General features: G+C 56.8%; 1 protein-coding gene across 5 annotated transcripts in view; it reads right to left on the reverse strand.

Moving 5' to 3' along the window:
* Nucleotides 1-12902, reverse strand: part of MYH11 (myosin heavy chain 11) — a 117297-nt gene that overhangs the window by 31726 nt on the left and 72669 nt on the right. For all 5 annotated transcript variants that reach the window (NM_001082308.1, XM_089320606.1, XM_089320605.1 and 2 more), the window contains 11 exon segments: nucleotides 438-575; nucleotides 1717-1923; nucleotides 2019-2150; nucleotides 4518-4626; nucleotides 5637-5797; nucleotides 5946-6015; nucleotides 6118-6239; nucleotides 7311-7504; nucleotides 8871-8985; nucleotides 11319-11492; nucleotides 11950-12123. In NM_001082308.1, the coding sequence (NP_001075777.1) occupies nucleotides 438-575; nucleotides 1717-1923; nucleotides 2019-2150; nucleotides 4518-4626; nucleotides 5637-5797; nucleotides 5946-6015; nucleotides 6118-6239; nucleotides 7311-7504; nucleotides 8871-8985; nucleotides 11319-11492; nucleotides 11950-12123 (1596 nt within the window).

Below are 12902 nucleotides of genomic sequence, written 5' to 3' on the forward strand. Positions count from 1 at the left end.
GCGAAACCCTTCCCTGCCTCAGGGCCTTTGCACAGTGGGCCAAGCAGCTGGGCTGCTCTCCTGCTCCCCTGTTTCTAAGTGCACCCCACTCTTCAGGTTTCCCCTCAAATGTCGCCTCCTCTAGGAAGCCTGCCCTGAACACCCCGCCTTCCTGCTTCACTCTTAGAGCCTTGGTCACGGTGGCCATTGGCTGACGCACGAGAGAATAAACCCCACGAGGGGGCAGGGTCTTTCCCACCGCACACGCCTTGCAGCCAGCATGGGACCTGGCGACAATTAGCTCCAAGAACTACAAGGAGCCCAGGCTCAGTGGGGCTGGCTAGCGACCACTAGCTAGGCTGCCCAGCGTGTCCAGCTTGTGGCTCTAGAAGCCTCTGGAGACCCTGGGCCCCCGCCAGCCCGTGGACTCTGACGCCCAGGCCCGAGCCCACGCTCACTTTTGAGAGCTTGTTGTTCTGATCGTCCATGACCAGGATGTCGTCCTCCAGCTTCTTGATCTTGGCCTCGGCCGTGACCTTTTCGAGCTGTAGCTTCTGCCTGGCAGCTTCCTCCTCCTCCAGTTGCTCTTCCAGGTCCTTGGTGGGGGAGGGAGAAGAACCAGAGTCACGGACCTCAGGGACTAACGGCTACACGGGCTGAGCCCGCCGGTGCCCTGCACGCTGCAGCCTCCTTCCCAGAGGAGGAGGAAATCAAAGGCTTGGGGAGCCTCAGTACCCTCATCTGCAAAACGGAGACAGCAGGCACCCTGGTGGCTTTCAAATGCACCTACAAAATCTTTGAGATGCTTCGTGTCACAAGGCAGAGGCCGATTCCCTGTCCTGGAGCGCTGGCTGAGCCTTGTGACTCCCTTCTCATCAATGGGATCGGGAGAAGTGCGGCTGTGTGAGGCTCGGGGGCCAGGCTACGGAGGGCACCCAGGCACCGGCACTGTGCATCCCATCCGGCACTAGTCCGTGTCCCGGCTGCTCCACTTCCAAACCAGCTCCCTGCCAATGGACTGGGGGAAAGGAGTGGAAAGACAGCCTAAGTCCCTGGGCCCCTGCACCTGCATGGGAGACCTGGAGGAAGCACCTGGCTCCTGGCTTCAGTTTGGCCCAACCCTGGCCGTTGTTGCCATCTGGGGAGTGACCCAGTGGGTGGAAGATCTCATTCTCCTTCTCTCCCTCTCTCTCTCTCTCTCTCTGGGATCATCTGTCTTGGTGACAGCCACCACGCTGTGGTGAGGACACTCAAGCAGCCCCTGGAGTGGAACTGAGGCCTCCACCAGCATCCACGTGAGCGTGCCACAGGAAGTGGGCTACAGCCCGGGCCACGCCCCTGGACGCAGCCCCAACCGCCATTTGACTACAACCTCACGGGATCCCTGAGCCGGAGCCCGGCAAAGCCACTCTGAAAATCTCGACCACGTGAGACAGGTGTTTACTGTCACACGCTGCTGAGCTTGGGACATCTTGTTACCCGGCCACAGCTAGCTGACACAATCACCCTGCACACAGAAAAGGCGTCAGCACACGGAAGCCGGGGCAGGAGCACAGAGCGGGCTCCCCAGGACACCCATGTGCAAACCCCAGCTCTCGCTCTGTGGCCTGGGGCAGAAGGCCGCGCCCCTCCAAACCTCGCTCTTCACCTGTGCAGCCGGGACGCGCACCATTGGATGCACCTCACAGGTGGGCAGTGAGGCTCAGTGACCTGCTACCCTCCACGGCGGCCCCTTACCAGCATCTGCTGGGCCATCTTCTTCCTCTCGGCCTGCAGCTGCTGGCCCCGGTCTTCCTCCTCCTCCAGGCGGGCCTCCATCTCATGCAGGATTTCCTCCAGCTCCTGCTTCTTGGCCGCCAGCCGGACGCGCATCTCCTCGGCCTCCGCGTACAGCTCCGTCTCCGCCTGCAGCTGCTCCTGCAGCAGGTTCTTCTCCTCGGACAGCTGCGTGCAGCGTGGGGAGCGGGCCAGTGAGCCACCCGGGGGCCCTGGCTGCCAGGGGCACCCCTGCCACCCGGGGCACCGTCCCCAGCCCGCACCTGCGTGTGCTTCTGCTGCAGCTCCTGGAGCTCGCTCTCCGCCTTCTGCTGTCGCTCCTTGATCTTCTGCAGCTCATCCTCCTTGGCCTGCATCTCCTCCTCCTGCCGTGTCACCTGCAGCAGCGGCTTCACCTGTGTACACACAGTTAGCCCGTCAGCCACTTATTTCATTTGAGACACAAAGGAGGAGGGCTTCCATCTGCTGGCTCACTCCCAATTCGCCCACCAGGTCCAGGCCAGGAGCTGGGAGCTCAATGCAGGTCTCCCAGATGGGTGGCAAGAACCCAACTACGTGAGCCATCCCCTGTTGCCTCCCAGGGTCCGCATCAGCAGGAAGCTGGAATTGGGAGTGGTGTCGGGTATCGAACCCAGGCGCTCTCATGTGAAACGCAGGTCTCCCAATCAGAGTCTTAGCCACTGGGCCAAATCCCCACCAGCACCATTTGCTTTTGTGGCAAAGAAGAGACGTTCTTGTCCCAGATTAGATCGGCGGCTCTAAGCCAGGGCGATTTTGACCCTTGAACTCCACCCTGGGGGACATGGGGTGACATCCAGAGAGACACTGTTGGTTGTCACAGCTGGGGTGAGGGGTGCTACCAGCAGGTGCAGGCCAGGGATGGTGTTCATCATTCTGGAATGCACGGGATGAGCCCCCAGTCTCCAGTGCAGAATTAACCAGCTCCAAATATTAATAGTGGCAAGTTGGAGAAACTCAAGGACAACAGAAACAGGTGCAAAGCCAAGGAGAAAGATGCCTGCCCCAGCATCATCATCACTTCAGAACCATCCCGGGGGACAGCTCCCGCTGTCCTGATGCTGCCTGCTAAGGAGAACAGGAAAGCAAATCCCTCCCTATCGAAATCACTTCGAGCGTGGTTTCCCTTTCTTTCTCATCTTTCGTTCTAAATATACACCCGAGATCACACTGCCTGCGTGCATACACTGCTTTTCTACTTTAAAACGACAAGATATTTCTTGTTCCACGTCGTCACATCATTTTTGCAACTTATTTTTAGATGACCATGGTCTTTAATCATTCACAAAAATATTTCATGGATGGACAAACCCACGCTTGGAAGTATCTGCCCGCGAGGGCTGGATGTGGAGATTTTGCTACTATAAGTGAGGCCACAAGGGCCGCCCTTAATTCCTGATTTTTCCTTTATTGAACGTGGTCTCCTCAGCCTCCTTAAGGTAGCTTTTTAGAATTTGGGTAAATGGGGACAGACATTTCCTCCCCATGGTCCTTTCACTGGCTGACTCCCCTCACTGCTTCTTCCCAAGCCCCTTCCTGGCAACTGGAGCACCTGCCGTGCATACGTGTGAAGTACCGCGGTTTGCCACCAGGGGGCGGGAACCTGTGTTCCTTCCCAGGGCTACGTGCGTATATCAACTTAAAGTTCGCCTGTCATAGGTGCACTGAAATTTTTTTTTTTTTTTGTCAGGCAGAGTGGACAGTGAGAGAGAGAGACAGAGAGGAAGGTCTTCCTTTTGCCGTTGGTTCACCCTCCAATGGCCGCCAAGGCCGGCGCGCTGCACTGATCTGATGGCAGGAGCCAGGTACTTATCCTGGTCTCCCATGGGGTGCATGGCCCAAGCACTTGGGCCATCCTCCACTGCACTCCCTGGCCACAGCAGAGAGCTGGCCTGGAAGAGGGGCAACCAGCACAGAATCCGGTGCCCTGACTGGGACTAGAACCCAGTGTGCCGGCGCCGCAAGGCGGAGGATTAGCCTAGTGAGCTGCGGCGCCGGCCTGGTGCACTGAATTTTGATTCCCACCTGCAATTGCCTTGGCAAGGCCAGACCACATGACTTCCCAGGCCTTATAAGGCCGGCAGGCTGGACATGCCCCGCCCTGACCCTGTGTTTCTTGTCTGCTGCCCTACTGGACTAGAACGCTTGTATTAGTGAGGACATGGGCCCTGACAGATGGCTGTGTCCACTGGCAGGCAGCAGACACGCAGCAAATGCTGTTGGGTGAAAAGGGCTCGTGCCAACTGACCCAAGTTCAAGGGCACTAAGAGGAAGCCCAGTCGACGGCAGCAACCCAGGTCTTTCTGCAAACAGCGACACTGCAGGAACCCATGGCTTTCCTCTACCAGCCAGAAAAAAAGAACCGGCGCCGATGTGTGCCATGATCGGAAGGTCTCTCCCGACAACGATATCAGCCAGTCCCAAAGAGGTACTGCGGGCTCCGTACCCTCGGCCTCCGTGGGATGACAACATTGTAGAAACGGAGAACAGGTTAGCGGTTGCCAGGGGCTGCCACGGGGAACTGGGCGTGGTTTTAAAAGGGCAGGGGAGGTCTTCGTCCCAAGGAGACGCCCTCCCTCTGTGGGAAGGTCACAGCTACGGCCCAAGTGCCAAAGAAGGAGGGGGCTTTTCAGGCCGGAGGCCCACGTGGGCAATGCTGCAGCGTGGGCCCTCGGTTCCAGGGGCCTCCAGCCGCACACCTGCAGCGAGCGGCGGGGGAGGAGCGGGGCGTGGCCGGCGCTCACCTTGGTGAAGAGGCGCCACCACTGCCAGTTCCGCAGCTTCAGGTAGGCGGCGCAGTTCCTCTGGATCACCTTCATGGCGGTCAGCTGCTGCTGCCGCTTGGCGAAGGCCCTGGGGAGAAGGAGCGGGGCCGTGAGCAGGCAGGACCGGCCCAAGACGCTCCCATCCCAGTGGTCCCCACACCCTGAGCCCTGTCCTCCAGCCCAGGTTATGCCTGAAACTCTGAGAGTTGGCACAAGGTACTTTGAAAAGCTCGTGGGAAACAAGGTGGGTAAGGGTCGGTGCTGTCACAGAGGGCTAAGCCACCCCTCCATCCCATAGGAGCACCAACTTGCGTTCTGGCTGCTCCACTTCCAATCCAGCTCCCTGCTAATGCGCCTGGGAAAGCAGCAGAAGACGGCCCAAGTACTAGGGTCCCTGCACCCATGTGGGAGACCCAGAGGGAGTTCCTGGCTCTTTCCTGGCTTCAACCTGGCCCAGATCCAGCTGTTGCAGCCATTTAGGAAGTGACCCAGCAGATGGGAGAGCTCTCTCTGTCTCTCCCTCTAATTCTGCCTTTCAAATAAATAAATAAATAAATAAATATATCTTTTTAAAAAAATAAAAGTGTTATTTTGGAGACAGGGGATGGTGACTAAGAACGGATGGAGGAGACCTGGCAGGCGAGGTCTGTTGCTGCAACAAGAGCTCTGGATCCAGCCTTAACCCTGCACTTGGCCGTGACTCAGACACTGCTCGGAAGACCACCCTGTGGTCTACACCAACCATAAGAACTCCACGAGGAAGACATGATTGCGCTCATTTTCCAGGGGAGAACTCGGAGGCTCAGAGGGGCAGAGTAACTTGCCCAAGACTCATCAGCAGGTAGGTAGGGCAGCCAGGAAGAGAAGCCAGGTCTACACCCGCAGCGGGTAATGGCTTTAACATGCTCCCTCCCTGCACTCACACTGGTGCTTAGATTTCAGGTGCATTTTTTCCCCTTAAAGAAAAAGCTGTCATTCACCCAGTGGTGCCTCTTAGAACGCTGCTACCTCAGAATCAAGGCATCCAAGCTTGGGACCAGAAGGCCCCCTGGCCGTGTGTGTTCCTGGTCTGTGCCGCGGCCGGGAAACCGTGCTTACTTGCGGGCGAGGTAGCCACGACACATGGCCTGGAAGGCCATGATGACGTCGGTGATCTTCAAGTCCCGCTCCTCCTCCAGGTGGGCCAGCACGCCCGTGCGGAAGAAGATTTTGCTCTGCCCGATCCTGTACAAGTTGGGGTCCAGTTCCAGAGCTTTGATCTGCAGGAGGAGACAGAAGGACAAGAGCTCCCGGTTTCAGGCAGGTTGGGAAGTGTGGCACGAGCCGGGGCAGCAACTGCAGCGTGACCCGAGGTTGCAAGGCCACATGCGGACGGGCGGGCAGCGAGGGTCGGGGGGCTGGGCTCACCATGAGAATGCAGGCTTGCTTCCCATCCATGAAGCCCTTGGGGATGGCGTTGGCTGCCAGGATCTCGTAGCTTGAAACAGGGCACAAGTCACCTCACGTCCCCATCTTCTGTCCGCGACCCAGCCTCGCTCTCCCCCCCCCCGCCCCCCGGCGCCAGCCCCCGGGGGCTCACCGTTGGCGGAACTCCTGGAAGACGATCCTGTTGGGGAAGCCCTGGCGGCAGATTCGGATGCCTTCCAGCACCCCGTTGCACCGCAGCTGCTCCAGCACCAGGAACGCGTCCAGCTTGCCGGACTGCAGGGGCGGAAGAGGGCGGGGACTGCTGGGGTGGGACCGGGGCAGGGAGCGCTCACAGAGGCACAGGGGAGGGCCCAGCCAAGCGGCCAGGTGCAACACGGTGCACTCTCTCTGACCTTTCGGCCCCTAGCTCAGGTCCTGTTAGTCCCATGACCTCGCCTGGCACGGCCCCTACCTCCCAGTTCGTTGCCACCACCTCCTGCCTGCACAGCCGCGCCAACCTTCCACCTGCTCATCAGCCTCCAACCCTGCCTCTCCCCTCCACCCCCTCATTTCACCGGAAATGTCCATCTGATCACAAGCTACCCCTTAAATACGCACGATGACCTCGTAGAGAGGGCCACGCTCCAGCCAACACACTGGATCTGATTCCACGCCTCACACGCAGCCTCACCCTTCCCCAACCCCTGCCCCACACCATCACGTGCCAGCAATATGAAACAGCCTACTGTGCGCGTGCCCGGACCGTTCCTCACCTCTATACTTTGGCCCACCCTGGGCCCTCTGCCTAGGAGGTCCTTCCCACCCCATCCCCACCCACTAAATGGATGCCTATTCGTTTTTCAAGTTCATGGTCTTGAAGAAGTTTGCTGTGAGCTCAGAGGCTGGGGAGGAGCCCTGGGTCTTTGGTGTTCTGCTACCAACCACATCCTCTCATTGGATCGCTCACATCAGCACTACAACGTCAGCTCCCACTGACACCTGGGCTGGACCAGCAGCCCTGGTCTCCCCCTAACAGATGCCAACAGCACACCTCACTCTCAGCTGTGACAACCAAGACCCGGCCCGGTGTCCCCAGCTGAGAACACCTGCACTAGGGCGCGAGACTACAGACGAGACCCGTTCTGTATTCAGCGCTGCATCGCGAGCACTGGGCACAGACGGGAGCGGGGTACACGTTCAGAGGCATCGTGCTGGCATCGTGGGCCTGTCCACTGCTCGGTGTCGGGCAAGCCCAAGGACGTTCTCCCTTCCTCCCTTGCTTTCTTGGCCTCCGGAGATGGGGAACGGAACGGGTCCGGTCCGGGGCTGACGGAGCCCGCGGGGCTGCTTCCCGCCCAGCCTCACCCGCTTCTCGTGGTTGGGGATGATGCAGCGCACGAAGTTGGGCGTGGTGTTGCGCAGCGTGGTCATCAGCTTCCCCAGCTGCTCCTTGTACAGCTGCCCCACCGTGCGGAACATGCCCTTCTTGGTCTTGGAGGCGCTGGGCAGTGAGCTCTCTGTCATCTTGGCCATCTGGTCCAGCCCCACGATGCGGTCCACTGCGGGGCACATGCACGGTGGTGTCAGGCTCCGGCCCACCCACTGGCCCCACGACAGGCCAGGGGCCCCCATGCCGAGGGTCGTGGGTGAGGACGGGCTTTTGTGAGGGGTCTCTGGCAGCCCCAGGTCCCTCTGATGGGCACCACCTTTGCCTACAGCAGTGGGTAAGCACGTGGGCCTCCACATCCCATCTATCCGGGGACTCCGGACAATGCCTGGGTGACAATGAACCAATTCCTTCTGCTGCTGCCACAGTGCCCTGGGAATCAGACCTGCTCTTGCTGCTATCTCGCTGAGGAGTCTTAGCCTGGTGCCATAGTGTGCCTCAGTTTCTCTTTCTCCAAAATGGGGGCAACCAGAGCATCTACCTCCTAGGACAGGAATAGTAAGCGAGGCTTCATGCTTATCTCCCCCACCAGCCCTCAACGCTTCCTCCACCGACAAACACTCATGAAAACCTACTATGTTGGGGGACAGGCCATGAGTGCACTGAGCTTTGCGTCGGATGCAAGGAGACAGGCTGCGATCGCATCAGTATGGAATATTCCAGGAGAGGAGGTGTGCTCAGAGAAGCAAAGCAGAGTTAAGGGGAGGAAGGGTTGTACTCTAGGCTAAAGTGGGGGCAGGGGCCTGTCTGATGAGCAGGGACCAGAAACAAACCCCCCCAAGGCAGGAGCCCAGACGTTAGAACATGCTGGGCAGAGTAGGCGGCAGTGGTGGTGGTATGCTCATCATCATTATTATTATTAAGACTTTTTCTTTCAGGACAGAGCGACAGATCTCACCAGCCCAGCAGGTGCACCATGTACCTATGCCCACCCTCCTGGCCTCGGGCTGCACCATGTCTGCCCTCGGACTCTCTCAGGTCCCGTGTGGTCATCTCTTGGCTTGCCTATCTCTCCCACAAGCCCTGTGGACTCCTCACGAGTCCCAGGGGTGAAGTAGACCCAGGCACTCAGTAAACCCTGGCACAGCTGGCCTCTCCATGGAGCACTCTGCACCATGCTCAAAACAAAGGAGACTCTGTGCCAAGAGGCAGGAATGGAAGCAGCAGAGCCCACACCGGTCACCAGCCTGTCACATGCCTCACCTATGCACTGGCTTGCAAAGGAACCAAGCAAGGCTCCCAACCCAGCAGCCCAGCAGCCCCTGGGAGCTTGTTGGAAACGCAGCTTCTCAGGCCCTCCCAGGCCTACTGACCTAGGATGTCAGGGAGTTGGGCCAGACACACAACCCACCACCACCGCCACCCCCAGGGCCTCCCCGCCAGGGGCAGGTGTGCAGTCATGGGCAGCTGGAAGAGGTGGCAGACTTAGGTGTTCAGTCCTCCAGCTCAGAGCAGCTCCAGGACAGGGAGGGCCTTACCGTCCTTCCATAGGTCGGCCACGAACTTGTCCGAGGAGGCGTTGAGGAGGGAGGTCACGTTGTCATTCAGGGGGTCCATGTTCTTGGTCAGCCAGGCACTCGCGTTGTAGTCCACCTGCCGAAGACGAGCCCACCGGTCAGTTTCCCTCCTTTCAATTAGAAACCAAGGCCATGCTTGCCCACTCCCCTCCCAGGTCTTCTGACATCAAGAGAGGAAGTGACATTGGTGGCTGCTGTGATGGGACCCCACAGCCACCAAGGAAAAGACCAGCAGGGCAGTCTTAGAAGAGGGGCCAAGGAAGGGACTTGATGGCAGCTAACACCCTCCCCTTGGCGGGCACTTGGCCTGGTGGTTAAGGCCCACTTTGGAGTGCCCAAGTTTGACGTCCAGCTCTGGCTCCTGACTCCAGCTTTCTGCTAGTGTGCACTTGGGTGGCACAGCAGGTTAAACCCCCAGCCCGCAGTGCCAGCATCCATATGGGTGCCAGTTCTAGTGCTGGCTGTTCCTCTTCCAATCCAGCTCTTTGTTATGGCCTGGGAAAGCAGTAGAGGATGGCTCAAGTCCTCGGGCCCCTGCACCTGCGTGGGAGACCAGGAAAAAGCTCTTGGCTTTGGATTGGTGCAGCTCCAGCCATTGTGACCAATTTGGGAGTGAACCAGAGGATGGAAGACCTCTCTCTCTCTCTCTACCTTTCCTTCTCTCTCTGTATAACTCTGACTTTCAAATAAATCTTTAAAAGAAAAACAAGTGAAACTTAACTAATTGGCTTCCTGCCACCCACCAGAGAGACCTGAATTGCGTCCTTGGCTCCCAGATTCAGCTGAGTTCCTGAGGCATTTGGGGAGTGGACCAGAGGAAGGGAGCACTCTATCCCACAAATACATAAAACTTTTTACAAAATTTAAAATTCTTCCCTCATATAGAAAAGGCTTGACGACGGTCCCAGTCTAACTTAAGAGTAGGTTCCTACTCACTGATGAACATACTTCTTGTAACTTGCAGATCTTGATATGTGACTGCACGGAAAATGACATATAAAGTTTCTTTTCTTTTCTTTTCTTTTCTTTTTTTTTTTTTTTTTTTTTTTTTTGACAGGCAGAGTGGACAGTGAGAGAGAAAGACAGAGAGAAAGGTCTTCCTTTTGCCGTTGGTTCACCCTCCAATGGCTGCTGCTGCCGGCGCACCGCGCTGATCCGATGGCAGGAGCCAGGTGCTTCTCCTGGTCTCCCATGGGGTGCAGGGCCCAAGGACTTGGGCCATCCTCCACTGCACTCCCGGGCCACAGCAGAGAGCTGGCCTGGAAGAGGGGCAACCAGGACAGAATCCGGCGCCCTGACTGGGACTAGAACCCGGTTTGCTGGCACCGCAAGGCGGAGGATTAGCCTAGTGATCCACGGCGCCGGCCATAAAGTTTCTTAAATCCAGCTGACCAGAATGTTGACCACACCCAAAGCCTTAATTTTATTATTATTATGAGTGTAAAGTGAAAAGAACCAATAGTTTGGCTCTGGTGGCTTACTATGGGATGTGGGTTTTAATAATGGCTAGGCCTGATCTGAGAGGGGACTGAAAACAATAAAACACAAATAAAGTGGGGAAAATAAAAGTGCTACTACTGCATGGTTAAAGGAACATATACTCCCTTGAGTATAGGTTAGAAGCTGGGAAACACTTTGGGTGCAGGGCCCAGGTAACAATTCCAGCTTGGCGAGCCGGGCAGGAGCCTCTATCATGGCATTCGCTTCTGCCACTCTAATGCAAAAGCGGCCACAGGCAATGGGTAGACAGATGGGCATGACTGTGTTCCAATAAAGCTTTATTTACAAAAAAAAAAAAAAGCTGTGGGCCAGATTTGGCCCATGGGCTGTCGTTTGCCAACCCCTAGTGTGGGGCATTCCCTGTTCCCAGGATGAAATGAGGAGACGGAGGAGTTGGCAGAACACTCTAGCTTTGCAAGGCAGTCTGAGCTATGTCTTTTCTGTGTCTCCTGGGACCCCTGGGAAACAGAGGTGGGTTCTGCACATCACAGCCAAGACATGGTGATGGGGACAATGATAAAGATGACAATTGGTATAGATTTCAACTGGAGCAGTCTGGGACTGGCAAACCCAAGGCCATGATAAGAAAGACTTTTGTTGAACCCAAGAGTGTGTTTATTGGCCACCCCACCCCAGTTTTTCTTTCATGTTGGGTTGACCTTGTAGCAGGAAGGGTTTGGAGTCTGTGTAAGAAAGAAGAGCCTGGGTACCAGGGCTGGAAAGCATCACAGAGATGAGGGCTCATCCCTACCGATACTGTGATGAGTCATTCCCAGGACGTGGTTGGGGTTTGATGTACCAGGTACTCTGGGGCCCAGCCAGTCCAAGGATTTGGCCACACCCAAACAGTTCCTGCTCTGAGCATCCAGGTCCCCTGGGGACAGAGGGCACTGGGACTGTGGCTGATACCTTCCCAGCGTAATGGATGATGGAGAACTCCGTTTTGTCCTTGAGCTGCTTGGGCTTCTGGAACTTGGGGTGGTTGCCTTGCTCTGTGCACAGCTTCTCCACAAAAGACTTATCTGTGGCTTTGGGGAACCAGCACTCCTCATCCAGCAGGGCCAGCACACCTGGAGGGTTGTTCTGTGGAAGACAAGCGGGGCAGAGTCACAGGGAGGCAGGAATGTTCTCAGGCTTCAGCCCTGCACCCCGCTACTGTAACCACCTACATAAAGGTGAACTTGAACTCCCAAGCCCCCTGCCCAATCTATCCTCAAATTACCCACATGCAAAGTAGGCACCAACAACACAACACCTGTGTGTTGCTGCACCCTAGTCAGCAACATACACCCAACAGCTCACAGATTTTCCCATTCTTGCCAGAGAATCCTTTGCTTATTTATTAAATTTTTAAATTTACTTGAAAGGCAGAGAAAGAATGATCCCAACTACTGGTTCCTTCTCCAGGTGCCCACAATTCCCAGGGATGGGCCAGGCTGAAGCCCAGGAACTGGGAACTCAATCCAGGTGTCCCAGGTGGGAGGCAGGAACCCACTCGCTTGATGGGGAAGTGTGCACATGGAGAGAGGGCGGGACCCACCGGCCGCTCAATGAGCTCAATGCAGGGCTGCAGGTCGAGCCCGAAGTCGATGAAGTTCCACTCGATGCCCTCGCGCTGGTACTCCTCCTGCTCCAGGATGAACATGGTGTGGTTGAACAGCTGCTGCAGCTTCTCGTTGGTGTAGTTGATGCACAGCTGCTCGAAGGAGTTCACCTGAGCACACAACACGGGGCACACACTGAGCACCTTCGGAGGAAGTCCCAGGACCGGGAGCCCTGGGGGAGCTCCACCCACGGAGCTTGGGAAGAAGGTGCCTCCCTCGGGCTATGTGGGTCCCATGGCCTGGACATCCTATCCACAAGAACCTGTTCTGCCACCTTGGCAACCAACCATGGTTTAGACCTCAGCAAACGCTGTCTAGAGTTCACTAGGGCTGGTGAGGGCCACACACTCCCATCTCACGTGCCTGCACACATCTTGTTAGAAGGACGCTTGCTTCTTGCATCTACACAGTCTCTGTGCACAACCTTAGAAGGCACGTTCCCATGCCCGATAACAGATACAGAGACTGAGGCTGAGAGCAGCAGTAATACTGCAGCAGACATCTTTTGGAACATTTGCCAATCTCAAGACCTACTCCTTCTCTAAGAACTTTTCTCCAATGCTGGGGGATGGGAGCCAGGGTGCAGGTTTATAGTACCCGCAGTGCTGGCAGATCCTGAAAACACTTCTTGGCTTGAAAGGGACCACGTGGCCCAACTCAGGCGAGTAGGAGCCAGGGAGACTCAGTCCCAAGATTTTGGTTAGGATTATTAGAAAGAGCTATGCTCTTTTCTGCCAGTGTTTCTGAGAGCTCTGGCAGCCACTTTGCCCCCAGGAGGGAGAGCCCCATTTGAGAACAGAGCTGACACATAGGAAGGTGGAGAGAGAGTTGGCAGGGGATCAGGTCCTACCTATTGGATGCAGATGTATCTCTGGTCTGTTTCACAAAC

The sequence above is a fragment of the Oryctolagus cuniculus genome, chromosome 19 (genome assembly GCF_051225735.1).
Source record: "Oryctolagus cuniculus isolate XC-2025 breed Fujian yellow rabbit chromosome 19, ASM5122573v1, whole genome shotgun sequence".
NCBI lineage: Eukaryota > Metazoa > Chordata > Mammalia > Lagomorpha > Leporidae > Oryctolagus > Oryctolagus cuniculus.